The sequence below is a fragment of the Poeciliopsis prolifica genome, unplaced genomic scaffold (genome assembly GCF_027474105.1).
Source record: "Poeciliopsis prolifica strain line A6 unplaced genomic scaffold, Auburn_PproV2 SCAFFOLD035, whole genome shotgun sequence".
Lineage (NCBI taxonomy): Eukaryota > Metazoa > Chordata > Actinopteri > Cyprinodontiformes > Poeciliidae > Poeciliopsis > Poeciliopsis prolifica.
In genome coordinates, this window is record NW_026562410.1 from 1,263,554 (window position 1) to 1,289,488 (window position 25,935).

At 42.7% G+C, this 25,935-nt stretch overlaps 1 protein-coding gene across 2 annotated transcripts; it reads left to right on the plus strand.

The window, feature by feature from the left end:
* Nucleotides 1-25,338, plus strand: notch1a (notch receptor 1a). Of its 2 annotated transcripts, XM_055052567.1 has the most exons (34): nt 1-229; nt 1,288-1,369; nt 8,410-8,672; nt 8,754-9,092; nt 10,823-10,945; nt 11,054-11,287; nt 11,378-11,533; nt 11,631-11,816; nt 12,101-12,214; nt 12,830-12,943; nt 13,642-13,875; nt 13,968-14,078; nt 15,386-15,578; nt 15,672-15,817; nt 15,923-16,036; nt 16,623-16,742; nt 16,852-17,004; nt 17,092-17,320; nt 17,415-17,616; nt 17,941-18,094; nt 18,205-18,389; nt 18,502-18,634; nt 18,732-18,989; nt 19,084-19,196; nt 19,302-19,873; nt 19,959-20,399; nt 20,491-20,636; nt 20,749-20,962; nt 21,044-21,128; nt 21,242-21,404; nt 21,516-21,814; nt 21,919-22,066; nt 22,171-22,268; nt 22,862-25,338. In XM_055052567.1, exons 1-34 carry the CDS (start codon nt 172-174, stop codon nt 24,116-24,118), a joined length of 7,437 nt encoding a protein of 2,478 aa, XP_054908542.1. In that variant the 5' UTR covers nt 1-171; the 3' UTR covers nt 24,119-25,338. The 2 variants fall into 2 exon arrangements, with proteins under 2 accessions (XP_054908542.1, XP_054908543.1); XM_055052568.1 differs by lacking the exon at nt 15,923-16,036.
* The last annotated feature ends 597 nt before the right edge of the window (nt 25,339-25,935 follow it).

Consider the following 25,935-nt stretch of genomic DNA (forward strand, 5'->3'; position numbering starts at 1 on the left):
AACACCTATGATCTGAGCCGTGGTGAAGACTTTCACTCTTACCTGTTGGGATTTACCTTTCCGTCTCAGACTGAGGATATTCATTTTGACGCAACATCTGGAGCCCCACACTGCGGATCTATGCGAACCCAACGCGGGACTCCTGCACGTTTGTGAAGCTGAAGAGGAGGAATGTATCGTTTCTTAGTGAAACTGACATTTCTAATTCCAGCAATCGTCTTCTCACAAGGTAAGCTTCAAAAATAAAAGTGGTATCCTGTTCAGATTCAGCAGAGAGACCGTGAGGAAGTTACAAAAACGATTAGAAGTGCGTTATAAGTTGCCAAATAACTCTTTTCTGTTTATTATATTCAGGAAATGAGACTGTTAGATTATTGCATGTCGAATAATGAGAATTATTATCTTATTATGATCATTTCATTAAGCGTGGGAAGAGGTTCTGTGCGGGCTGCTGCAGTCTGCGCTGCGGTCGCCGCTGACTTTCCCGGTCTTCTCCAATGAATCAGAGCAATTAAACTTGTGTGCACCGCAACAAAGATTGGTGCACAATTAGTTTAATGATGTCTAACTCAGCCACATCATAACTTTTGAAAATATTTCATCTCGACTGTTCCAATAAAACTTAACACCTGCGTGATTAGGTTTGAGAGTTGGTTATAAACCACATGAGAGAAGATAGAAGTTGGTGCGTGTGCTGGAGTTGGGGGGGCCGGACGCTAAAGGAGCTACGAGGCTGAGGGGGGGCAGAAGGGGTGCACCTTTTGTCTGCAAGTGTGGGAGAGTGTTGTGAGTGCCGGGTGGTGGGGGTTGCTGAGGGAGGTGAGGGGTTCACTGTTATCCCGTCTGCTGGTAAACAATGCCGGGGGAGAGTGTTTTATGGCTCGTGCTGGACTCTGATTTCTTTTGTTGCGCATCTGAGCCCCGCAGCTGCCGCGCGCTCTTCCTCCTCCTGCCGCAAAAAAAAGCGTGCCCCCCCCCCCCCCCTCACCCTTCACGCCCCCCTTCCCAAATGCCCCCCACCCAGCCCCCAACCTTCTACCTCGCCCCCTCCCAAAAGCCACGCACCACTCACCACGCGCTCCTCTGGCCTCACCGGTGTCCTCTGCAGGCTCCCCCAAAGCATCCCCCAAGGACACTCGTGATAAATCAATTAATATATAAGGGGACGCAAGTGTGACTTGGGATTTTAAGCAAAAAATGTGACTTCAGATGTTTATAAAGTTTAATTTTTATGAATTTTGTGCATTTAGAGTTTACTTTAAGCCTCTTTTTTCATGCTCTCTACAGGTTTAAAATGCTCCCTGCCTACTGAGACGTGCCTAAATGGAGGAAGATGTGAAGCCACCACAAATGGAAATGGAGAGTGCAAGTAAGTGATGGGAAGACTCCTAGAGAGAGAGAGAAAAAGTGATGTTCCAGATGTGACACTCCAAAACATACCTACACGCAGCTATTGTTATTGTGTATGCATTTCTTTACATTTGTGTGGTCCTGGAAAGTGGACTTCAGTTGGAAATAAAAAGGGGCCGCAGGTTCCCCCCTTTCCATTCCAGCCTTTGAGCGAGTGCTGTGCCCAGCAACCGTAGAGGCTCTTCTCAGAAGTTTCGCTCCACTCCTGTATTCCTCGTCCAGTTCTTTTCTTTTTCTTCCACAGCTCCTTACACACACTCATTCTCTCAAAAAATGAGAAAAACTTTGGAGAAGTGAAGAAATCAAAAGAGAGTAGACCCACAATGTTCAGAATGAGGACAAAAGCAGTCCACCACTCTCCTCCCCCCCCTCCACAGCAGCCCATTAATGAATGCAAGACCCCCACAGCAGCAGAGTGAGAGGACGCGTCCAGCCCTAAATCTTGTTGTTCTGCTCTTTCACGGGCGACAGCTGGGGCTCGCACGCCGCCCGTCACTCCATTGTCACCGCAGTCAGAATAATGCTGTGTGACTAATCTGAGTGGGGCTTCCCATCATGCCATAGCCACCCCAGACACACCAAACTCCCACTGCCCACTCCCCCAACCTTCCCAAAAAAGGCTTGTCTCCATCATTTCGAATGGAAAGCCCCCCCTCGCCCCAGCTCAGTGCTTGTGATCTCCCTTTGAAAGCCAGATGGCTGTGAAATGTAATTGGATTGGATGTCAAGAGAGTGAGATTAATTGGAATAAAGTGCAGAAATTTAAGAGCAAACAAGTGGGAAGAGGAGCATAGTGGCAGATTGGGACTTGTTTGTTTACTGTGGAATGATTTTATTAATTTGCTGATGTGTCACCTAACATGGCTATATGCTGCTTTTACAGTCACCGAATCAGTCAAAGCTCAAAGTTTGAATCCTGGAGATTTTATGTGACAAACAAGTAAGGAAGGATGTTAGTTTGCAGTTTTTTAGCCAGAACAGGTGCATTTAAAAAATAAAAATAGTTATTTCCATTGTCATGCCCAGCAGTGTTATAGCTTGAAAGAAGCTCAGAGGTGGCCCGATTTGCCCTTTGGGCATGTGCTCACAGCGGGCACTTCTCTGCTCTGTGGGGACAACAGGGAGCTATAGAAGAGCCTGCACTGCTAGCCTGGGGCCACCAATTCACAACGTCCAATCTGCACGCTCCACACACACACACATAGACCTCCGCACGTGTGCACTCCCTGGCACACCGAAACTCTCCCTCCACCCCTACAAAGCTCCTATTGTGGCCACCGTCTCTGCTCGGTCTAATTAAAAACAGGCAGGATGAGGGCATCACTTCACCAACCAGCACTCTCTCTTTCCTGGCTGCTTTCATTAATCATCCATCCCCAGACAAAGCCAAGCAGCGATCAGTCCTGGGATGCACTTAAAGAATCATGGGTAAGAGCGTGGCATCGACGCACCAAAGGGGTTTCCAGCTGTCATCATTTTCAAGTCACACTCGCAAACTCTGCTGCCTCATCAGCGATGGCAGATTCACCCAGTTACCGTGTGGAAGGTTGGAAAGTCCACCTGTGGTTAGTGAAACTGAGACGTGTCCGCACATTGAAATCAAGTTACCGACAAAATGGATTAAATGAAAGAAAAAAAGTTTAAAAACGACTTCACATGCCACCCATTCCACCAACACATGCAAGACACCCATTGCATTTTGTGGTTTTTGCTGCTCTTTGTGTGCATTTGATGACACAGATTTGTGTGCTGAGATAGACCTAAATCCTCCTCCAGCACAGTTCCCACGGTTGAGAGATTTGGAAAATAGAATAGAAATCATCAGATTTCTATTCTATTTATTCTATTTTCTTTTGATTTTAAAATTGTTGAGCTAAATCGTTTTTAAAAATCTTTTTCACATAATATCCACAAACTTATTTATATTCTTTGAGGTTTCAGTGATAGTCCAACAAAGATTATTTATATTTTATTTTACCTTTATTTTTACAGGTGTCCAATAATAAAGGGCAAATAAAATCTAGAAGTTTCCTAACTCATAAATGGAGTGTGAATACCTCTGAGAGCCACGAAAAAAGGATGTTTTCCTCACGTCCTAGTTGTAAAAATAGCTCTCTCTTTTTGTGGACATGCGTAATTCTTTAAACCAAGCTGGACTTAGTGCTTTGTTGTATATAAATGTGTCTGATTCAGATCATGTTCAGCTTTTGTTTGTAAGTACTCTTGTTTCCTGCCTCTGTGCGACAAAGATGCTGAAGTTTTCTAGGCATTTGGCAATGCCATAGTCACAAATGGAAACCATATTGCTTTTTGGGCATGGCTGGGTCATGTGATGCATGTAAACATGTGACTTAACCACAACAAATCATGAATTTCACCACTGTCAGACTCTGCACTTTCTAACTGGGGTAGTTCCTCCTTTTTTTGCAGAAATTATGATTGTTGCTGGACAAAGGCGTTTCTTGGGTTTTTAACTAAACAAAAAGAAAATGTTCAGCTTTTGGTTAAAACCTAACAATGGTTCTCTATGTGGCACAAAAAAAAAACAGCTCGGTGTGACTTAACTGCAGTGAAACATCTATAACATACGAGGTTGTGACTCTGAGATTCAAGAGGTTATTTGAAGGTCTGGGGCTTCCTGTTTCTCATGGTGCTTGGTAGCTGTCTGCCTCTGTAGGTTGTGTGAAAGCACAAGATGAAGGGCACAGCGTTTTGTGACTCAAATTTAGTTTCCATTTGTGGGACAGTGACAGGGACATGGAGAGGCTAAAAGGGTTATGACCCCAAAACTCACCCTTGTGTAACTTGCACTGCTTAGGAGGAAGAAACTGTTTTGGTGCTTTAAACACATTTGAAAGCAGGAAATAACAGCCAGACTGTGTAGGGTTAGTGTGATGAACTTAGGCGACTTTGGCTGGTGCTGTGTATCAATGATAGCACATCTCACTTAAGAACACCACCTTGAATGAGTTCCTCACCGCTCAAGAGATAATATGCCCTTTCACCAGGAATGCTGCTCTTCATTTGTCCTCCTATAGGATTACCAAGCAGGTCTCTGTGAAGGCTCAGCTTTGGAGCATGGGAGTGCATGACGGGGTTAAATGTGGTGACTGATGTTGGGCTTTTATTGGGTTTAAGGCTTCAAGCCTGCCACTCCTTTCTGTCAGTTCCATTCCCGGGATGCCAGGAACCCCTCGAATGCAGACGAAATGAAGGGTTTGGGGTGCCCAGCGGAGAAAGAACCAGTCTCTGTTACGCTGAAATATTTAACACGAGTAATGTTTCCCATATTTATTGTTGGTGTGGCTTTTAAGTGGACTACTCTGGATTTCCTCAGAGCAGAGCAATCAAAGCGGTGCTGTCAGAAGACATAGATAAGAAGCTATTTCATTCAAGTGGGTTCTGAAAGCTCACATTCGCCAGCTGAGGCTGTCAGAAGTAGAAATGACACCTCCAAAATACACTCAACCTTGGGCAAGTCCTTGGTCACTCCTTTATTTTCTTTAAGTTTTGCTTCAATGGACTCAGAGATTATTTTACTTATTAATCAATAGATCTCTGTGTTTACTGGAAGATCTTTTAAATATTTACTTTGAGTTGTCAATGACCATTTTGAGATTAATACGTATTTGTTTAGCATTAATAGAAGTGTGCCTTCTTTAATTTAAGCTTATAAAGACTACTAACAAGTTGAACTAGAGTTAAGTCAGCTTAGCAAAAAGACATTTGTAAAAATCTTTAAACTGCATGTTGCCTACTGATTCTAGACATGCCACCTTATATATCTATTGTAAAAGGAGAACTGCTACATAGATTGAGCAAGAGTACATTTCTTTGTTCCCCTTACATCAGAGCTGGGAAAATCTTGTATGCAATTTGATTGTGTCAGTGGCCACCTTTAGTTCAACTCATCACCCAACACTACAGAATGAACAACTTTATTTTTAAATGATCCCTGCTTGATCACCTGCTCATTGTGCATTTAAATGCTATTAGCTTCACAACTTATTTGTCAGCTGACGTGCAATGCCTTACTTTCTGACTTGGATCATTAAGTAATGGTTTTACTAAAGCAGTCATTTTTAAGTAAACCCATTTGAAATATGCTAATAAAACGTAGAATTTAATTTAAATGATAAAACGTTCAACTTGGGAAAAAAGATTTTTTTAAACTTGTTTTCAAGTATTTTAGGGGGCCCTCTGGTGGTCTGGTGGTCCTTAGCTGCAGCTTATTTTGTTTATGGCTGGGGCTGACTGTGCGAAAAGACACAAAGTGACTATAAAGACATGTTAAAATGGCTCAGCGCTGAGGATGTGGAGCTGTAATATACCTACCTGATTGATCTTAATCAGAACAATACTGTGTAGGTTAGAAGTAATCTGATAATAGCCAGCTGTTTTCACCGATTTCACTCTGAGATCAGAGGTTGGTGAAAGGGCACAGCCAAGTCAATAATGTGCTGTGAGAAAAACAAAGTTCAATGCACTTACACATTAGCTAAGCGACTAAATTGTATAATTTAGTCTATTTATTTATTTTTATTTGCAGCAAAGACATGTATTTTGAATAGAATCTGTTTGCCTACAACATATAAGATATCACTTCTCTAAAACAACGGGTCACTTAAGAAAAGGTAATTAAATAAAACAAGAAAGTCGCTGTTCGAAACCAAGCAGATAGCGTAGGGACACTACGCTTTCTCAGCTCCTCTCACTATCACATGCAATGTGCTTTTGTCTGTAATTTTGCAGCTGAAGCCCCATGCTAAGCTGCAGTATGTCTGTACACTCTCGACCACAGCTGGGTATGATATGAGCTGGCTATTTGAGGTTTGATGATGTCATTTTTGTCACATCTCTAATCTTAATGATGCAGCTTCCCATCCTTTGGTTTTAATATTTTGTATTAAGTATTCCAGTTAAGAGTTCAAAGCGTTCCATAATCAGTTCATTTCTACATTTCTATAGCCAAACCACATTATTAATTTGGTTTGGCTTACACAGATGTGCACCACAGGGGTCAGATCTTGGCGAATGATTAGTTACATAAAAAAAGAAAAAACAAAACATCAGGGCCCCTTCAATACTGGAGAGAGGTTTGACGAAAATATTTCATAAGCACCAGGCAAAAAAGTACAGGAAGTTCACACGTGTACGCTTTCTGTATGTTGCCCTCGACCTCCCTGCGCATTTTTTCCACAGCAGTGGCATTTCCACTGCACAGTTGGGCTGGTTTTGTGTCGTATGATAAAGTCACCCCCAGAAGTGACAGATGGCAGATCAGGCCCAGTGGGACAAGAGCAGAGAGGGGAGAGAAGGCAAAGAGGCCGTCCCACACTCACAAAAGTGCTTAGGGTCAGAGGTTGGGGAAGCATCTGCTCCGGCCTGAGGGGACATTGCATCGCCGAGAGAGACCTGTTGCCCTGGTGTGCGCTGCTAGTCTGCTCAGCCTGTGGGTGGATCTTTATCTCTGAATGGGGTGACTTCACGACAAAGAGGATCTGTTACAGCTATTTGCTGTGTGCTGATGCAAAAAAAAACGGAATGCAAACATTCTGCTTTAAAGGAAGTCTGCTGCATTCTGCTGAGTGAGAATTCTTACACCAAAACTTCTCAACTTCTCTCCTGAGTATCCAGGATGTTTTGATAGTGAAACACAAAAAAAGAAGCAGGAAACCTCAAAGCAACCTCAAATACTTTTACAGTGGTCTGACAATTGCAACTGTCTGGACTCTCTGCTTTTACAACTCTTTCCTTATGTCACACCAGACTGCTAAAACTCTGGTTGTTGACTTAGCGAGGTGAGACCAGTCGAGGGGGTTTAACAGTCCTTCGTGCACAAACAAACTGCTGGGACCTATAAAGGAATCCCTGCAGGAAAGAAGTCAAGATGCAAGTTGATGCTGAGGTAGTAACCAAACTAGAGGGAAAGAGGATGTTGGGTCAAATGAAAGAAGAACAGGTAGGCAAGAGAGGAATTAGGACTGGATTGCGTGGTTTAAGGGAGTTGAAGCGACAGAAGTTGCAACAGCTGACTTCACATGGGCTCTTTATGTCCCTGGAGGCGAGGTTGGCTTTTCAGTCCCCTCGTCTCAGAAGAGGACAGGAGGAGGGGGGCTTTGAGGGGATAAGGGGACAGGAGGGCGAGGGGGAGGAGAAAGGAAAATGGGAGGAGGAGGAACCCTGTCCAACAGCTGCCTTCATTAACATGCGCACCTGCTCCCTGTGGAGACACTCGGAGGCCAACAGATGCCCTTTCTTACACATAAACACGCACGCTCGTGTGCACAACTGCACACTGTCGCACAAGCTCCAATTCAAACATAAACACGTTTTTTTCCCGCTGACTTTAAATTTTGCTTCACGTGACAGATGGGAGCTTACGTCTATATAAGCAGCATGTAAAACATGGAAGGATTTTGTAAGTGTGAAATCAAAGTTAACAAATTGTTTGATGCCTGTTCATTTGTGGAATCTGTTTCTTGCAATCTGCCAAGAGGTGTGAATATTTGTCATTACTGCTGGGACCTCGGTGTCTTTATTTCAATGATCTCTCAGAGAGGGCCATGAGACTGATGGAGTAATTGTTCGTGACTGGATCAGATGGAAATATTAGAGAGCTTAGGGCCTGAATGCAGCGCTGCATGGGGGACATGCATAGGCGGCACAGTCGCCTTGATCTCTACAGTCATTCGAGATGAATTTGGACAGCGTGGGGTAAAAGGTAGATGGGAACAAGCAGTTATGGCTGGACTATTTAGCAGTGTCTGTTGTACCAGTAGAATGTGTTTTCAAGGTTCTGAGAGGGCCTAATCCGGAGAGACTCACTAGAACAACATGTCGTCCATGTTCAGTCCAGGTTGGGGAGAAAAACTTTTATCTCCCCCCACTTCTGCCCTTCTGAAAATCTCCTTTTGTTTGGCTGTTTGTTCCCATGATTTTGTCAGAAAAAGATCCCAGTTGTATAATCTTCACCGCCTCCTCCCTGTCTTTTCACAGGTGTCCCAGTGACTACGTAGGGGATCGGTGCCAACACCCAAGCCCCTGCAGCCCGTCCCCCTGTCGCAACGGCGGCGAATGCCACGCTGTCTCCCATGGCAACACGTTTGATTTCCACTGCGTATGCCGCCTGGGTTTCACCGATAGACTGTGTCTGACTCCCAGGAACCATGCTTGCATGAGCTCCCCCTGTCGCAATGGAGGAACGTGTGACCTTATCAGCCTCAGCAGTTTCCGCTGCCGCTGCCCGCCAGGATGGTCAGGTATGTGGCGAACATCAGTTTCTATCCTATCTCACTTTAAACTCTCATAATTTACTCACCTCTTTTGTTTTTTTTGCCCAGGTAAAACCTGCCAGACTCCAAACCCATGTGCTTCCAATCCATGTGCAAATGGTGGCCAGTGCTCTTCTTTAGATTCCAACTTCAAGTGCACCTGCCCTGCCAACTTCCAAGGTCAAACCTGCAAGCAGGACATTAACGAGTGTGCCATCAATCCCTCTCCATGCCTCAATGGCGGCTTCTGTGTCAACGAAGTTGGCTCTTACCACTGCCGCTGTCCTCAGGAGTTTACTGGTCAACACTGTGAGACCCTTTACTCCCCCTGCAGCCCCTCACCATGCCAGAATGGAGGGACATGTGTCCAGAAGGGAGAAACCACCTATGACTGTAGCTGTCTCCTAGGTAGGTGTATTGAGGTCTCACAACATTAAAATGCCACATTTTTTGTGTCAAAGTGGAGGTTGTCTCATGAGCCGTTACCCAGTCATTGCATGGATATAATTTCACTCTGAGTAAATTAAATCTAGTCTGATGAGGAAGTAAGGAACCATCAACTAATGATGGTGCTAATCAATACCTCTCTGTCAGAGAATCCATTAAAGAAGTCCCTATCACCTTTAAATCATGCAGCGGTTTGGATATAAAAAAATGTGACTAGATGTAGATACACTGTGAAAATACCCTGGCTAACCATTGCTGCTAATGAAAGAATTATCTCAGACTCTGTAATTCTTAGATCCTACTAGTCTCAGGCCATTTCTGATTCAAACTGTTTTTGCTTTCATGTCCCAACCCTAAATCTTGTTGTGATTCTGACATCCAACCTTACACACAAACTACTTAGTGGTTATATTATGTATATCAATATATCAAAGGTTTGGACAGGTTTAACCAACCAATGACAGTGCACTATCCAGAGATTCCCTAAAATTAGATAATTATAAAGTATTTCTTTCTATTTGCAAAAACCATGAAATAAAATAATATTTCAATTATTATTATTATTTTTTTGACAGTAGCACCACCTTTGAAATGGAATTGGGCAAGTTTAAAAACGAATGTACTAGTGAAACGTTCACTTAAATATTCTGCAGTGATTATTCCTGCTTTGAAATAAAACTTAAAGTTTGTGAAATCACTTCTCTGTTTGTAAAAACAAACAAATTCTGTTTAAATGTCATCTTATAAAAGGCTCAGTTTTGTCCATTGTTCCACCATTAGCAGACGTGCTTACAAGTGAATCTATCTGTCTTGTTTGAACTCATCGGCTTTGCATTTTAGTTTGAATGTTTGTTTTTCCTTTAAAAAAATATGTGACCTGCAAAGCAATGTGTTGTGATAAGATCTATTGGGAGGGGTGCGTAATCTTTGGGTTACCACACTTTCTACCAACCTCCACTGGCAGGATATAGTCATGCAGACGTTTCCTTCTGATAATGAGCAACGAGCCCACAAAGCAGTACATCACACTACCTGTAGATATACACACCCCATTGATTAGGTCACATATGGAAAACAATACCTTGTTTTTCACCCTATTCAAACCAATCTGTCTGCCATCTTTATTGTTTGGGTGCTCAAAGCTGTTACAACATTGTGGTTAGTGTTGTTGCAGTTAGGTTAGCGTGGTCCCTTGACCCAAATTGAATTTTTCTCTTTCTGCATTTACTTGACTTGCGCATTCCTTGAAACATTCAGCTTTTTAAATCTTCTTGCCTTCTGGTGATCAGCACAGGACACGCTATTTAGATAAGCAGATGAATGAGGGATATCGAGGGGTTGTTGTGTGTTAAAGTTTAATCCGTACTGTGTGTGTCCCGTTGGGGGGCCCGCGCTGGAATGCGTTTAGATTGCGAAGCTGCACGAGCACCTGCAGAGCTGTGGGTTGATTGTTAATCAGACTGTAAAACACTCACTCAAGGCTTTGATGTTTGAGGAGGACACAGGCTGTACTGTCAACTCAAAGGCTTTAAAACAGTGTGCCATGAGGATATGGACAGCTTATTGCTTTATGTTTTCTGTGATAAGGATAGGAAGGTAGTGTGATTATTAACCACATCGAAGTGGTCAAGTCTGTCTTCGCCATCCTCCACTTTGTTAAGGCGCTTTTGGTTGTGTCTCTATCTTTTCAGGCTTTACAGGCCAGCACTGTGAGCACAATATTGATGACTGCCCGGGACACAGCTGTCAGAACGGCGGTGTGTGTGTGGATGGAGTCAACACCTACAACTGCCAGTGCCCACCTCATTACACAGGTTATCTCACTCTTTATATTATTTTTGAATGCCCACCTTTGTAGTTGAATTAGAATTCGCTACTGTAAAATACAAAGTTCTTATATTCTGCTTTAATGACCCAATCAGGTCAGTATTGTACTGAAAACGTGGATGAGTGTGAACTGATGCCCAATGCCTGCCAAAATGGAGGAACATGCCACGACACGCACGGCAGCTACCACTGTGTGTGCGTCAACGGCTGGACGGGTGACGACTGCAGCGAGAACATTGATGACTGTGCCAGCGCAGCCTGCTACAACGGCGCCACCTGCCATGACCGCGTGGCCTCCTTCTTCTGCGAGTGTCCACATGGGCGCACAGGTAAGACTGCTGCCAGTGCTGCTTCAAGAACTCACTCTGAACACAAGCTTTAATAAAAAGAGATTAAATGTGGTGCATTTGGTCACACAGGTTTGCTGTGCCACCTTGATGACGCCTGCATCAGCAATCCTTGTCAAAAGGGCTCTAATTGTGACACCAACCCGGTAAATGGCAAGGCGATATGCACCTGTCCCCCAGGTTACGCAGGATCAGCCTGCAACCTGGACATAGATGAATGCTCCCTCGGTAAGTTATAAAGCTTATTTCACAAATGTAAATTTTTCTCTGTTGTTGCATGGGGGTAGCACGGGGTAAATTAATTCTTGTCTCTTGCATTTTGTAGGTGCCAACCCTTGTGAGCATGGCGGCCGCTGCCTCAACACATTAGGCTCTTTCCAGTGCAAGTGTCTTCAAGGATATGAGGGACCTCGATGTGAGATGGATATTAACGAGTGCATATCTAATCCCTGCCAAAATGATGCCACCTGTCTAGACCAGATTGGAGGTTTTCACTGCATCTGTATGCCAGGTGAAACTATTTAATCTGTTTCTTTTTCTTGTGTTGATCATTAAAATTGTTGAAAAGGTGACTTAATTAAAATCGGGAAGCAGAACTTTACAGACAAATGAAGCGGTTCAATAAGCGTCTAGAAAGTGACACTTTCTGTTGCGGTCTGTTGACTACATTATAAATGTTAAATCCAGTTTTATACTAGAAATGGAAATTACATATCCAAACCATATAATTGTCCTCTGCATGTTTTTAGACATTATCAAAGGAAGGAAGTTTGACTGCTTATTTTATGGTTTCAGGATATGAGGGTGTGTTTTGCCACATTAACACGGATGAATGTGCCAGCCAGCCTTGTCTTAACAATGGAAAATGCATAGACAAGATCAACTCATTCCACTGCGAGTGTCCCAAAGGTGAGATGACAGAAGAGAATCTGTACAACTTTGTCCAAAAAGGCTGTTAGAACTCATGTGAAATTAAACTGAACTTATTTAAACCCTTTAGAAACAAAAATGAGTAATAAAAGACGGTATCATTAACCAATCTGTCAATGAGTGTAGCACACATTGCTATACTGACTGAATGTTAATGATTTACTTCTTCTAATGGTGCCTCTGAATACTTTGTGGGGAGACTGGACAATGTGGACCAAGCTGCATGAACATTAGCATATTTGGCGGGCAATGCTTGGCGCCAAAATTGGGGGGCAGGGATTGGTTTAAAGCTGGTGAGCTGGGGGCCATTGTACTGTGACTTAAACTAAAGATTTCCCTGCACAGTAAAAGCTGGGAAGAGGAGGGGGTAGAGTGGAGTTAGCATTGTGGAATGGTTTGTAAAGACCTTCAGCCTCCTGCAGACCTACTTCAAATGCAAATTAACTTGGCTGTGTAGCTTTTTTATTTTACATTTTTGCATATTTTATTGTTAGCTGAAAATATTGTAAAAATATGCTTCTCTTGGTTTCACATACCTGTACTGAGTTTTGGAACCAAACACTGAATTTTCTGTCTTTTTAAATACAATTACAGGATTTTCTGGAAATCTGTGTCAGGTGGATATTGACGAGTGTGCCAGCACACCCTGCAAAAATGGAGCCAAATGTACTGATGGACCCAATAAGTACACATGTGATTGTGCCGAAGGTACTTTCTTCAAAATAGCATTTTGTGTCCTGCTGATATAAATGCAATACTTAATCATTTCTTGGAAAATTAATAAAATAACATTTCTACATGATGTTTGAAGTAAAAAATAATCCAGAATATAAATATTTCCACAAAATATCATTACATATTTTTGTGTTCTGTTGAACTAAATCAAGCACTTAAAATACTTCCTAAATTCTTATAATAGTCTGTACTTAAACTTGAGATAAACAAATAAATAAATATGGCAAGTACTTGTTAAATTGTTTGAGTTATATTTTATTTAATTAAAATATTATGAAATATAATTTAAATTAATTAGATAAAAGGCAAAATAAAATAAGCTGAAAATGTAATGTAATAAAAACAGACATAGACTATGACATTATTCAGCAATTTTCTTTTAAAGTTAATTCAGTATAAGTTTAATTATTGTTACATTTCTATAGTACATCATAAAGCATAGTGTCTGTGCAATTTGTAGTATAGTATTTCATATGTGTTTTGTTGATTTGTTGTTTAGAAGCAGCACTTGTTAAATAATTAATTTCTTATGTTGGCATATTATTAAAAGTATATAATATATGTAATATAGAAATAAAAATAAACAAATAAAATACTTTTAAAATTATTTTATTTTAAAAGTATTTTATTTTCATTTGTTTTTGGTTAAATAATTTACCTTTCTCTTTCAGGTTACACAGGGCAGCACTGTGAGATTGACATCAACGAGTGCTACTCTGATCCTTGCCACTATGGCACATGTGAAGATGGCCTGGCCTCCTTCACCTGCTATTGCCACCCTGGCTACACTGGCCGCCTGTGCGAAACCAACATCAACGAGTGTCTCAGCCAGCCATGTAAGAATGGAGGCACTTGCCAGGACAGGGAAAACTCATACTTCTGTTCCTGCCCCAAAGGCACTGCTGGTGAGAAAACCAGATGAATTTTCTCATATTATGTCAGAGAAAATGTCTGTAGGTTTTTCATGCCCTTTCCAACTTGTTTCGTCACACACCAGGGTCCAACTGCGAGGTGAACCTGGATGACTGCAAGAGTCAGCCCTGCGACTATGGGAGGTGCATTGACAAGATCAATGGCTACGAGTGTGCGTGTGAGCCGGGTTACACAGGTGAGTGGCTGGATGGAGTGTACAGGTGCAGGGGGCAGGGTTCCCTGAGCTTAGGGAGGGGCAGGTTCGACAGGTGGCTGCCGGGTCCGCTGCTGTGGAACAATGGTGTCAGGTTGCTTGTGTGGGACAGACAGCCAGAGAGAAAGGGAAGACTACCCCCCGAACCTGATCCATACACACAAAGCTCTAACTTTGTTTGCCTTCTGAAAAGACTGTGATGTTAAGCATGGAAAGAGTCTGTAAAGTGATCCTACAAAAACAAAAGAGACTGGCTTTTAATCACATATCAGATGCTTGTTAGTGTAAAAGTGCATTTCCAGTCATTTACACATAAGGTTTCACCAAAGTAAGTACGCGACTTGTCTGTATTCCTTTTGCTGGTTCTGGCTGGTAGCTGCTTTGTGATTATCTCACAAAAGAAGCAACAAGGAGGTAACGTGTGTGTGCGCACGCGCGCGCGCGTGTGTGTGTGTGTGTGCAGGCTGCTGTGCATGCCCCCTCCCCATCCTCTCCACCATCTTTGTGTACTCACAGGGTGAGTGTGGAGGGAACAGCAGGACTGAGACACAGAGGGACAGAGGTCTATTGTGACCAAATATCAGGCAGTTGGGCCCTCCTCTCCTGATTGATGAAGAGCAAAGGAGGAGGGGTGGTAGGCCAGGAATGGGAGATCAGAGGTGGTGGGGAAGGAGGGTGGTTAATTGTTACTTGGCCATGTTTTAAATGGGTCTGGCCTTCTGTCCTCGTAAACAGTCCTGGTTTAGGTTATTTCTTCATGAAATGGGGGTGGGGGGATTGACATGAATGAGAATAGGGTGAGAGGCCTTGCCCCTGCCACATACACACAAATGCACACTCCCACTCTCTTGGCAGCACCTCCCTCTTTCAGATCCAGCTTCTTCCTATTCAGCATGGCCCCATTTAATCAATGGGTAGAAGTAAAAAGGCCTCCAGGGGCCACGAGGTTGGGTACAGACTGGAGCTGCTGTGCTTCTGCTTACTAAATGCCAAAAAGGAGATTTTATTTTCCTGTCATCCAAAAGCTGTACTGACCAGCATGTTATGCAAGATTTAAAGGATACCACACCTGAAAGGAGTGGTATTCTCGCCTTCTTTAATGATCCTTGGGGATTACTTGGGGATTTAGATATTTTGTCAAGTTACAACCAAAAATATTTAACCTATTCTTGTTGGAGTTCTGAGATGGATCCATACAAATTAGCGCATAAATAAAGGGTTTCTTGAAAGAAAGAAAAAGGAAACACACTTGTCATCCTATCTTTAAATCCTGCTGTATTACTTTTCAGGCACAATGTGCAACATCAACATAGACGACTGTGTCATCAACCCCTGTCACAATGGTGGGACGTGCATTGATGGCGTCAACAGCTTCACATGCATCTGCCCTGAGGGCTACCATGATGTCACCTGTTTGTCAGAGGTGAATGAGTGCGCCAGTAACCCTTGCATCCACGGCCGATGTCAGGACCTCATTAATGGGTGAGTGGATATGAAGTTTTAAGAGAGAGAGAAAAAAAATCAATAACACCAAAGAGAAAGCAAAACTTACTTTTCATTTGATGTCTCGTGAAGCTATAAATGTACCTGCGACTCGGGCTGGAGCGGCCACAACTGCAATATTAATAACAACGAGTGCGAGTCCAACCCCTGCATGAACGGAGGAATATGCAAGGACATGACCAGCGGGTACCACTGCACATGCAGAGTTGGCTTCACCGGTCAGTTTTAACCTTTCTTTCCACTTGCTTTTCACTGGTGGCAAGTGGTGGCTAATCTGGTGAAAATCTAACCCAAGTATATTTTTTATAATCCTGTCACTGTAGGACCTAATTGCCAAACTAACATCAATGAGTGTGCTTCCAATCCCTGCCTCAACCAGGGAACCTGCATTGATGATGTGGCTGGATACAAGTGCAACTGTTTACTGCCTTATACTGGTATGGCATAGAGGGGCTTATCTTTCACTCTGGGGTCAGACTATTTCCTGGCTTTTTAACGTCATGAATTGCTGTCTCAGCTTTGCATGCAGGTCTGAAAGCATAAAGATAGTCTTTCAGCTTCCTCACAGAGGTTTTGTCCTATCGTATCCTGTGTTGTCTAAGAAAACACCAACTAAAAACAGGGATGCCTGTTTTTGGCGTCTGTGCGTGGAAAAATGTGCTTGTCCGTTTGGCAGGGATAACACAGGGAATGTGTTTTGGAACAACAAAGCAGCTAGTTTCAGCAGCAGACGTGCGCTTCAAGCTTTGGTCTCTCTTCTGCCACGTCCTGTTTCTTGTCTAAGATCAAACAATAGCAGGAAACAGGAAGGCTCTTCCTGTTTGGCTAAGTTGTCATGGAAAAGGATAAGGAAGTGGAATGGAAAATGGAACTTAGGAACTAAAGTTTTTTACTCTACACATCATGGAGGATATGTAGAAAACATGGTATTTTTTACCATTTGGAGTTAGACATTGATGTATGGATGAAGTAATTGCTGCATATTGTTAGCTATTGCTAATGTGATGTTTGTTTTGTTTCCAGGTGAAAATTGTGAGACTCTCCAGGCCCCTTGCAGCCCCAGGCCATGTAAAAACAAAGGAATATGTAAGGAGGCTGAAGACTATCAGAGCTTTTCTTGCATCTGCCCTGAAGGATGGCAAGGTTTGCATCTAATAGCATTTGTGTGTACAGTATGTGTGTGGCTGTTTGTTTATCTCTCAGTTCATTGTTTTCCTTATGCATATCCCATTGATGTGTTTTTTAACAAAAGGTCAGACTTGTGAAATTGACATCAATGAATGCGTGAAGAGCCCTTGCCGTAACGGTGCTGTGTGCCTCAACACCATGGGTGGCTTTCAGTGCAAGTGCCAGCCAGGTTACACCGGTCAACGGTGTGAGACGGATATTGACGACTGCAAACCAAGTAAGCTACTAAGCTGAAGCATAAAAACTTCCCTTCTTTGAGTTGAAAGTAAAAACTTTGCCTAACGTCCACTCTGGTGCGTTTCAGATCCATGCAGTAATGGAGGGCTTTGCCGCGATAGTGTCAACAAGTTTACTTGTACCTGCCTGCCCGGGTTTCGTGGCAGCCGGTGTGAGCATGACATAAACGAGTGTGAGAGCAACCCTTGTAAAAACGGGGCTAATTGCACAGACTGTGTTAATAGCTACACCTGCACCTGCCCACCGGGCTTCAGTGGCATCAATTGTGAGATCAACACCAATGACTGCACCGACAGGTAGTGTGCCTAATTTAGTGATCCCATCTAACTTAATCTACTGAAATGTAGTTTTACTAATAATCTGATTGGGTTTTCCTCACCTGTTGTGCAGCTCTTGCTTCAATGGTGGAACTTGTGTGGATGGGATTAACACCTTCACCTGTCTGTGTCTAACTGGATTCACTGGAAGCTACTGCCAATACGACATCAATGAGTGTGACTCCAAACCATGCCTCAATGGAGGCACCTGTCTTGATGGTTACGGGACTTACAAGTGCACGTGTCCTCATGGCTACACGGGAGTCAATTGTCAGGTAGGCTAAAATGGTACAAAGATGATGTAATGCTTACGACAAATGGCAAGTTGAGTCTTAGATCTGGACTCAAATTGCAAGTTAACACAATGAACATTCAGCTTATAAGTTCTTTGCAAACTGAAGTAAATCTTCTGATAATTACAACAATTACATATTTGGGCATTAAATTAAGCTTAAGTATAAAACTTATTGCTTCAGTTTTTAAGTATAAAAACTGAAGCAATTCAGTGTTATAGAAATTAATTTCTGAATATTCTGGATACTTGCAGTCTATATTGAAATAGTTTCTAAAATGCATTCTAAAAAAATGTCATTTTTCAGAGTCTTGTGCGCTGGTGTGACTCCTCCCCTTGTAAAAATGGAGGTTCTTGCTGGCAGCAGGGAGCCTCGTATACCTGCCAGTGTCAGACTGAATTTACTGGCCTCTACTGTGATATCCCAAGTGTGTCATGTGAAGTTGCTGCCAAACGGCAAGGTATGATAATTCATATCATGTGCCACTGCTCTAATCTTCTACTTTATTAAGTCTAAAGCCAGGAGTAATTGACAAGTTCCTTAAGTCATTTCTACTTTTCTTGGTTCCAGGTGTGGAGGTGTCTCAACTGTGTAGGAACTCGGGCCAGTGTCTGGATGCTGGAAACACACATTACTGCCGCTGCCAGGCTGGCTACACTGGGAGTTACTGCCAGGAACAGGTGGATGAATGTTCACCTAATCCTTGCCAGAATGGAGCAACCTGCAATGATTATCTTGGAGGTTACAGTTGTGAGGTAAAGGAAATACCTTTAAAGAATAAAACAGTATAAACTGTGGGCAATCTTACCAGGGTTTATTGCACTGTACTTGATTTAATTAACCAAATGTTCTTCTGCTTTTTATTAGTGTGTCCCTGGTTACCATGGTGTGAACTGTTCAAAAGAAATCAATGAATGTCAGTCTCAACCCTGCCAGAATGGAGGGACCTGCATCGATCTCATTAACACCTACAAATGCTCCTGTCCTAGAGGGACACAAGGTACACATCTGCAAATTAAAATCAAATGCTTTTCAGATATGCAAAGGCTTAACAAGAGTAATAGATATATTTTCTAAAACAATGCATCTATCTGCAGGTGTCCACTGTGAGATTAATTTGGATGACTGCAACCCTCCCAGCGACCCACTGACGAATGAGCCCAAATGCTTCAACAACGGAAAGTGTGTAGATCGCATTGGTGGCTACCAGTGCTTGTGTCCGCCAGGTTATGTAGGGGAACGCTGTGAGGGGGACGTCAATGAATGCCTGTCTAACCCTTGTGACCCCCGAGGGTCATACAACTGCATCCAGCTTCCCAACAGCTACCGCTGTGAATGTAGAACCGGATATACAGGTACCAATGACCATCGATTTTTGTGCCCTTGGAAACTGATTGTGTAGATGTCCAAAAGAACAGTTGATGAATTTCTAATGTTTCTGCTTTACAGGGCAACGCTGTGACAAGGTATTTGATGGCTGCAAGGGAAGACCCTGCAGGAATGGAGGAACATGTGCTGTTGCCAGTAACACGCCTCATGGATTTATCTGTAAATGTCCACCTGTAAGTTCGACTGCAACTTCTCATTACAGTTGCTTCTTATACAAATCCTAACCAGTGATAATGATACAAATGATAAACTCTTAATATTATAATATTTTCTTATAGGGCTTCACTGGATCTTCTTGCGAGTATGATTCTCGCTCCTGTGGCAGTCTGAGTTGCAGGAATGGTGGTACATGTGTGTCCGGCCACCTGGGTCCACGTTGCTTGTGTCCCTCAACCTTCACCGGGCCTGAGTGTCTGACTCCTACCGACAGCCTCTGCATCTCAAATCCCTGCTACAATGGAGGCACCTGCCAGATCACCCCTGATGCTCCCTTTTTCCAGTGCAGTTGTCCCAGTAACTTCAATGGCCTACTTTGCCACATACTGGACTACTCCTTTGTTGGGGGGTTTGGCCGGGACATCACACCACCTCCAGAAGTGGAGGTGAGCTGTGAGATTCCTCAGTGTGATGAGTGGGCTGGTAACCACATCTGTGACTCGCTGTGTAACAACCATGCCTGTGGCTGGGACGGAGGTGACTGCTCGCTCAATTTTGACGATCCCTGGCAAAACTGCTCGGCTGCTCTGCAGTGCTGGCGATATTTCAACAATGGCAAGTGTGATGGTCAATGTAACAGCCCAGGGTGTCTCTATGATGGCTTTGATTGTCAAGGACAGGAAGGGCAGTGCAAGTAAGTCTGAAAATAAAAACTGTTTTTGAGAATGAGTCATAGAAAATGGTTGTGAAAAATCAAACTTTTTTTCTATGTTTTTCAGCCCTCTTTATGATCAGTATTGTAAGGATCACTATGCTGATGGCCATTGTGACCAAGGTTGCAACAATGCAGAATGCGAGTGGGACGGCCTGGACTGTGCTAACAACATGCCAGAGAAGCTAGCAGATGGACATTTAGTTCTGGTCATCCAAATTCCCCCAGAGCTGCTTAAGAACCGCTCTTCAGCCTTCCTTAGAGAGCTGAGCAATGTTCTCCACACTAATGTAGTGTTCCGCCGTGATGCAAAAGGAGAACCAATGATCTTTCCTTACTATGGCAATGAACAAGACCTGGTGAAACACAATGTGCTGAAACGCTCTGCAGAAGGTTGGCCTGAGTGGACTTCAGTGCCATCCAATGTTTTGGGTCAGGTGAAGGAAAGTGTGTCCCCCATGGTCAGTCAGCGGAAACGGAGAGAGCTGGATCCAATGCAAGTCAAAGGGTAGGAAGACAACAGTTTTAACAAATACTAGAACGAGTTGGGATTTTGAAAAGTAGTCAGTGCTAATATTTCAACCCACTTCTGCTCACAGATCGATTGTATATCTGGAGATAGACAATCGTCAGTGCTACCAGCAGTCTACTGAATGCTTCCAGAGCGCAACAGATGTGGCTGCCTTTCTCGGAGCACTGGCTACGAGTGGGAACCTCAATGTTCCTTATATTGAAGCTGTAACAAGTATGTCTTAATATTTACAGAATCAATTTTTTTTTGTAATAACATATGTAATTCAATACAAAATGACTACTACATCAAAATCCAACATGTTGAATTATTTCTATCTCTCTAGGTGTGAAACCTACTCCTACTACTACAGAGTATTTCTCCATGTATTTGGTATTCCTGGTGTTGGCTATTTTGGGTTTGATATGCCTCGGTGTGATAGTGCTTCAGAAGCGGCGTCGAGAGCATGGCCAGCTCTGGATGCCTGAGGGATTTAAAGTATCGGAGCCCAGCAAAAAGAAACGCAGGGAGCCATTGGGAGAGGACTCTGTTGGGCTGAAGTAAGTGGATTTTATATGTTGCTGCATATCAACACAATATTGATTTACAGGTGATTTAATCTCTTTTATTTTATTTTAAAGACCTATGAAGAACTCAGACAGCAACCTTATAGATGACAATCAAACTGAATGGGGAGATGATGATCCAGAATGCAGGCACTTCAGGGTAAGACGAACAGTTAGTTTATGTTTGCAGTTTTATATTTATTAAACAAACTTTCTTCCTTTAATCACGTGTGGTACTGATATTAATGCTACGATGATCTTTACATTCCTCAGTACGAGGAGCAGGCAATGTTGGATTTAAGTGATCATACAGACCAGAGGAAATGGACCCAGCAACACCTGGATGCAGCTGACCTCCGGATAACATCCATTGCACCCACACCTCCTCAGGGAGAAATTGAGAATGACTGCATGGATGTCAATGTTAGAGGACCAGGTATGTTTGCAAAAGTGAAAACACATAGTATGATCAAATTGAGTAAAAATACTACAATTTCAGGGTTTTGCATCGTTTTACTCAAATGTCGAATTCTACATTCATTTTCAGATGGTTTCACGCCCCTGATGATTGCCTCCTGCAGTGGTGGAGGACTGGATACCGGCAACAGTGAAGAGGAAGAGGATCCGTCAGCAGAAATAATCACAGACTTCATTTACCATGGAGCCAACCTCCATAACCAGACTGATCGCACGGGTGAAACCGCCCTCCACTTGGCCGCCCGTTATGCCCGCTCAGACGCCGCCAAGCGCCTCCTGGAGTCCAGTGCAAACGCCAATGTACAAGACAACATGGGCCGCACCCCACTGCACGCTGCCGTGGCTGCAGATGCGCAGGGAGTTTTTCAGGTAGCTTGCTCATTCGTCCACAGCCCCACATAGCTTTGGGCTTTCACTTAATTGACAGTCTAGCAGCTGAAATTCCTTTACTAAAAAAATGTGTCTCTGCGCAGATTTTAATCCGAAATCGAGCCACCGATCTTGATGCCCGCATGCATGACGGAACAACACCTCTGATTCTGGCCGCACGATTGGCTGTTGAGGGCATGGTCGAAGAACTTATCAACTGTCATGCTGATGCTAATGCCACTGATGATTCTGGTAGCTAAAGTTTTATCATCTTGTAATCTGCACAAACCTTTATATATGCCCGATTGTGTTTGGGAGTTATTATGATAAACTATTGTAATGTAAAATTTTTGCAGGAAAATCTGCCTTGCACTGGGCTGCCGCTGTAAACAACATGGAGGCTGCTGTGGTGCTACTGAAAAATGGTGCCAACAAAGACATGCAGGACAACAAGGTACAGGCAAACGAGGGAAACCATTTACAAGTAGCACATCACAGTGAAGTGGAACAACTTTTGGACACGGTCTTCAATTTTTTTCTCACAAATAAAAATCTGAAAAGGGTCAAATTGATTTGTATTCAGCTCCCTTTTCTCTGACTGCCTTAAATAAAAGGCAGTCAGAAGGGAATTAATGCAACTAACTCCCTTCCTGTAACCAGATTTTACTTGGGTGCAAGAGTCTCAAAAAAGTGATTATTGAAAGAAGAGAAAAAAAGAAAGTGTCTGTTTGCAAAAGGAAAGGCTATGACTAGGAGAAAACTTGTGCCATCCAGCCTTTGCATAGCTGTCCTTTGGTGAAATATACTGGCTGGTTTGTTCGTCAGAGAAAGAAAAAGTCATCATAGTTGATGGCAAGATGTTTGAAACAAAACACTTGGCAATCAGGCACTACTTATACATCCACTTAATATTCCAATAAAATACAAAGTTTTATTGGTGCAGTGCAACAAACTAAAAATAATTTGGGGCTATGAACACTTGTGAGGCACTGTACTATCTGTTTATATTATTGATTGTTTCTAACTGAAGTTTCTGGTTGTTTTTAGGAGGAGACGCCGCTGTTTCTCGCCGCCCGTGAAGGCAGTTATGAGACAGCTAAAGTTCTTCTGGAGCACTTTGCCAACCGTGAAATCACTGACCACCTCGACCAACTGCCACGAGACATCGCCCAAGAGCGCATGCATCACGACATAGTCCGCCTGCTAGATGAGTACAACGTGGTTCGGAGTCCTGGGCTGCATAGCGCCACCTTGAGCACCTCTACCCTCTCCCCTCCTCTCTGCTCCCCCAATGACTACATCAGCAACCTCAAGCCAACCCCCTCTGGGAAAAAAGCTCGAAAGCCGAGCTCTGGTGGGAAAGGAGGGAAGGATGGAGGTAAAGATATAAGGGTAAAGAAGAAGAAGCCAATGGATGGGAAGAGTAACTTATTAGACACAACAGCTGTTCTGTCTCCTGTTGAGTCACTTGAGTCACCCCATGGCTACCTGTCCGATGTGGCCTCTCCTCCTATGCCATCACCTTTCCAGCAGTCGCCGCCTATGTCCTTAAATCACCTACAAGGCAACGGGGACTCCCACACAGGCCAGATTAGCATAGGTAAGGATATGAGTTGCATGTCATTTGATCCCCCCCGCCTCACCCACTTGCCTGTGTCCAGCCCCAGTAGCCAGGCCACAACGTCTGTGGGTGGCAGCAGAGGAGGCCACTGCGACTGGCTGACCAGGATGCACCCGGGTGTGAGCCAGCAGGGAAGCTTCACCCAGGGGCCGCCGATTACACACAACATGATGGGTGCCCTGCATGGTGTCAGTACTGCCACTTTGTCGCAGATCATGGGTTACCAGAATTTACCAACCAGCCATCTGGGCTCAACCGTGCACATGATGCAGCAACCTCGCTCCAGGCAGCTGCAGCACCAGAACTCCAACTCCACCACCGTCAGTCAAAGCATGAGCCAGAGCTTCCCGAACGTTGAGCTGAATGGGGCTGACATGCAGCCAAACGGTGGCTCTGGCCGCTCGGTTCCCATCCACACCGTGTTGCCGCAGGAAACACAGATGCTCGGCACCCAGTTTCCAACTCCTCCCTCCCAACATAGCTATACAGGACCTATGGACAACACACCTAACCACCAGCTTCAGGTGCCCGACCACCCATTTCTAACCCCTTCCCCTGGGTCCCCTGACCAGTGGTCCAGTTCATCCCCACATTCCAACTTGTCCGACTGGTCAGAGGGCATCTCGAGCCCACCAACAAGTATTCACTCTCAAATGAACCTAATTCCAGACCAATTTAAATAGTCATGCACAGCAAATAGAAAAAGAAACAGATTCTGCCAGAAAGACAATGATAAACATTTCTCAAGACTGAAAACTCTTTTTCATCAGTTTTTGAACTAATAGGATAAGTTTGAGTTATTTTTGTATTTATTTATGTGCTTTTTGACCTAAAAGAAAAGATTTTCTATTTATGTTTTTTTTTTTTTTTCTATGTATGAGAACATTAAAAACAGTCAGAAAGGAGTGTATATCAGAGAGAAAACCTCCTTGATATGTACACTGGTTATTTATTTGTTTTACGTAGATATATTCACTGGATTTATTTTTATGCCTTTCAACAGTTTTACTCAAGCAAATTTTATTTGTGGGTAATGGTATGTTTTATGTTTGTACAGGCCTTTCTCACCAACTTTTATAGAATTTTGTTAAATGTTCAGTGTTAATTATATACATTTTAACCTTCTTTTGCCTTTTTTCGGTTACTTGTTTTGCTACTGAACTGCATTTTGATAAGTCTTATCACTGAGTCTGAGTTAGACATCAATTTAATATATTTATATTAAGTGTCACCTTCCCTTAAAAGCTTGTTACACTGTCTTATCTGAAGCGGAAAGTAAGAGGCAGAGTAATAGACCTAAGAGGATTTTGAGATTTTTTTGGACCTTTTTAAGCAAGAAAACTAATATTTCTTAGTGATTGAAAGACTCTGAGCTTACTTTTTATTCAATATTGGTCTGAGCTGGTGCTAAGTTATTGATTTGTGATCACGTATGATGCAAGGATTGCCTCTTTGTCTCATATTGTTTTATGAATCATTGATTATGGTTACCGTGTTTAACCTGTCAAGTGTTAAAATTGCAGACCTAAAGTAGAATGTCAAAATGTTACATTTGCCACTATTTTAAAAAGTGCCAGTGTGATTTTTTTATTCGTTTTTCTTACGAAAAGCAAAGTACTTTTTGAGATTTCTTGGAAAACTGTTTTTAAAGAGGAAAAATTGTTTGTAAAAGTAAATGGGACCTTTTGTGTGTTTATTGACATCGCCTGCTCTTTAGTAAGGAGTGTGTTCTATGGTGTCTACATGTCATGTTTTATAAACTAATACAGAGGTAAAGATGTTTTTAAGATGAATAAATGTAACTGAATCTTCATGCACAGTTGTAGTTTGATAAGAAGAAATATTTCCAGATTAAAAATGTTGTAAATTTGTCGTGATTGAATAAAAAGGTATGACTAAAACAAAAAAAGTATGCATTTTTCTTTTTATTAAATGTGTGTTATTGAATTAAAAGTAAGTAGACATCTGCACGGCAACTGTAGTTTCCTGGGTCATTTGTTTGGACCTTGTTTTTCTGAATTATCATTCGAAGTCATAGCCCTCAGACTCACTTTATGAGGAACATCACAGTTCATTATTTTTATTTATTTATTTTTTTTTAGAATTTTATTTAATTTTAACAAATAACATCACAGGTGTAATAGCCAGAAACACCAACTATAGTATAGTGTTGGAGCCCAGATTTATCTGTAAATGCAGAAATGTCGCCACCTTCTGGTTGTCTCTTTTAAGCACAAACATCTAACTTCAACACAACAATTCTTCCATTTCTTGCTAAAATAACTTTGCATTTCTAGTTCCACACTAGAAATGCTGAAATTATCCAAACATATACATCTATTCCTCTACACATAAATTTGGGAATGATTGCCTTTGATTCAAAGAAACATTTTACTTTTACGTTTAAATACAAGTTTCCAAATGGAATAATAAAAATTTCAAACTTTAATGATCTGATAAATTGTGTCACAATGTTGATAATTTAAAGGAAACAATATGT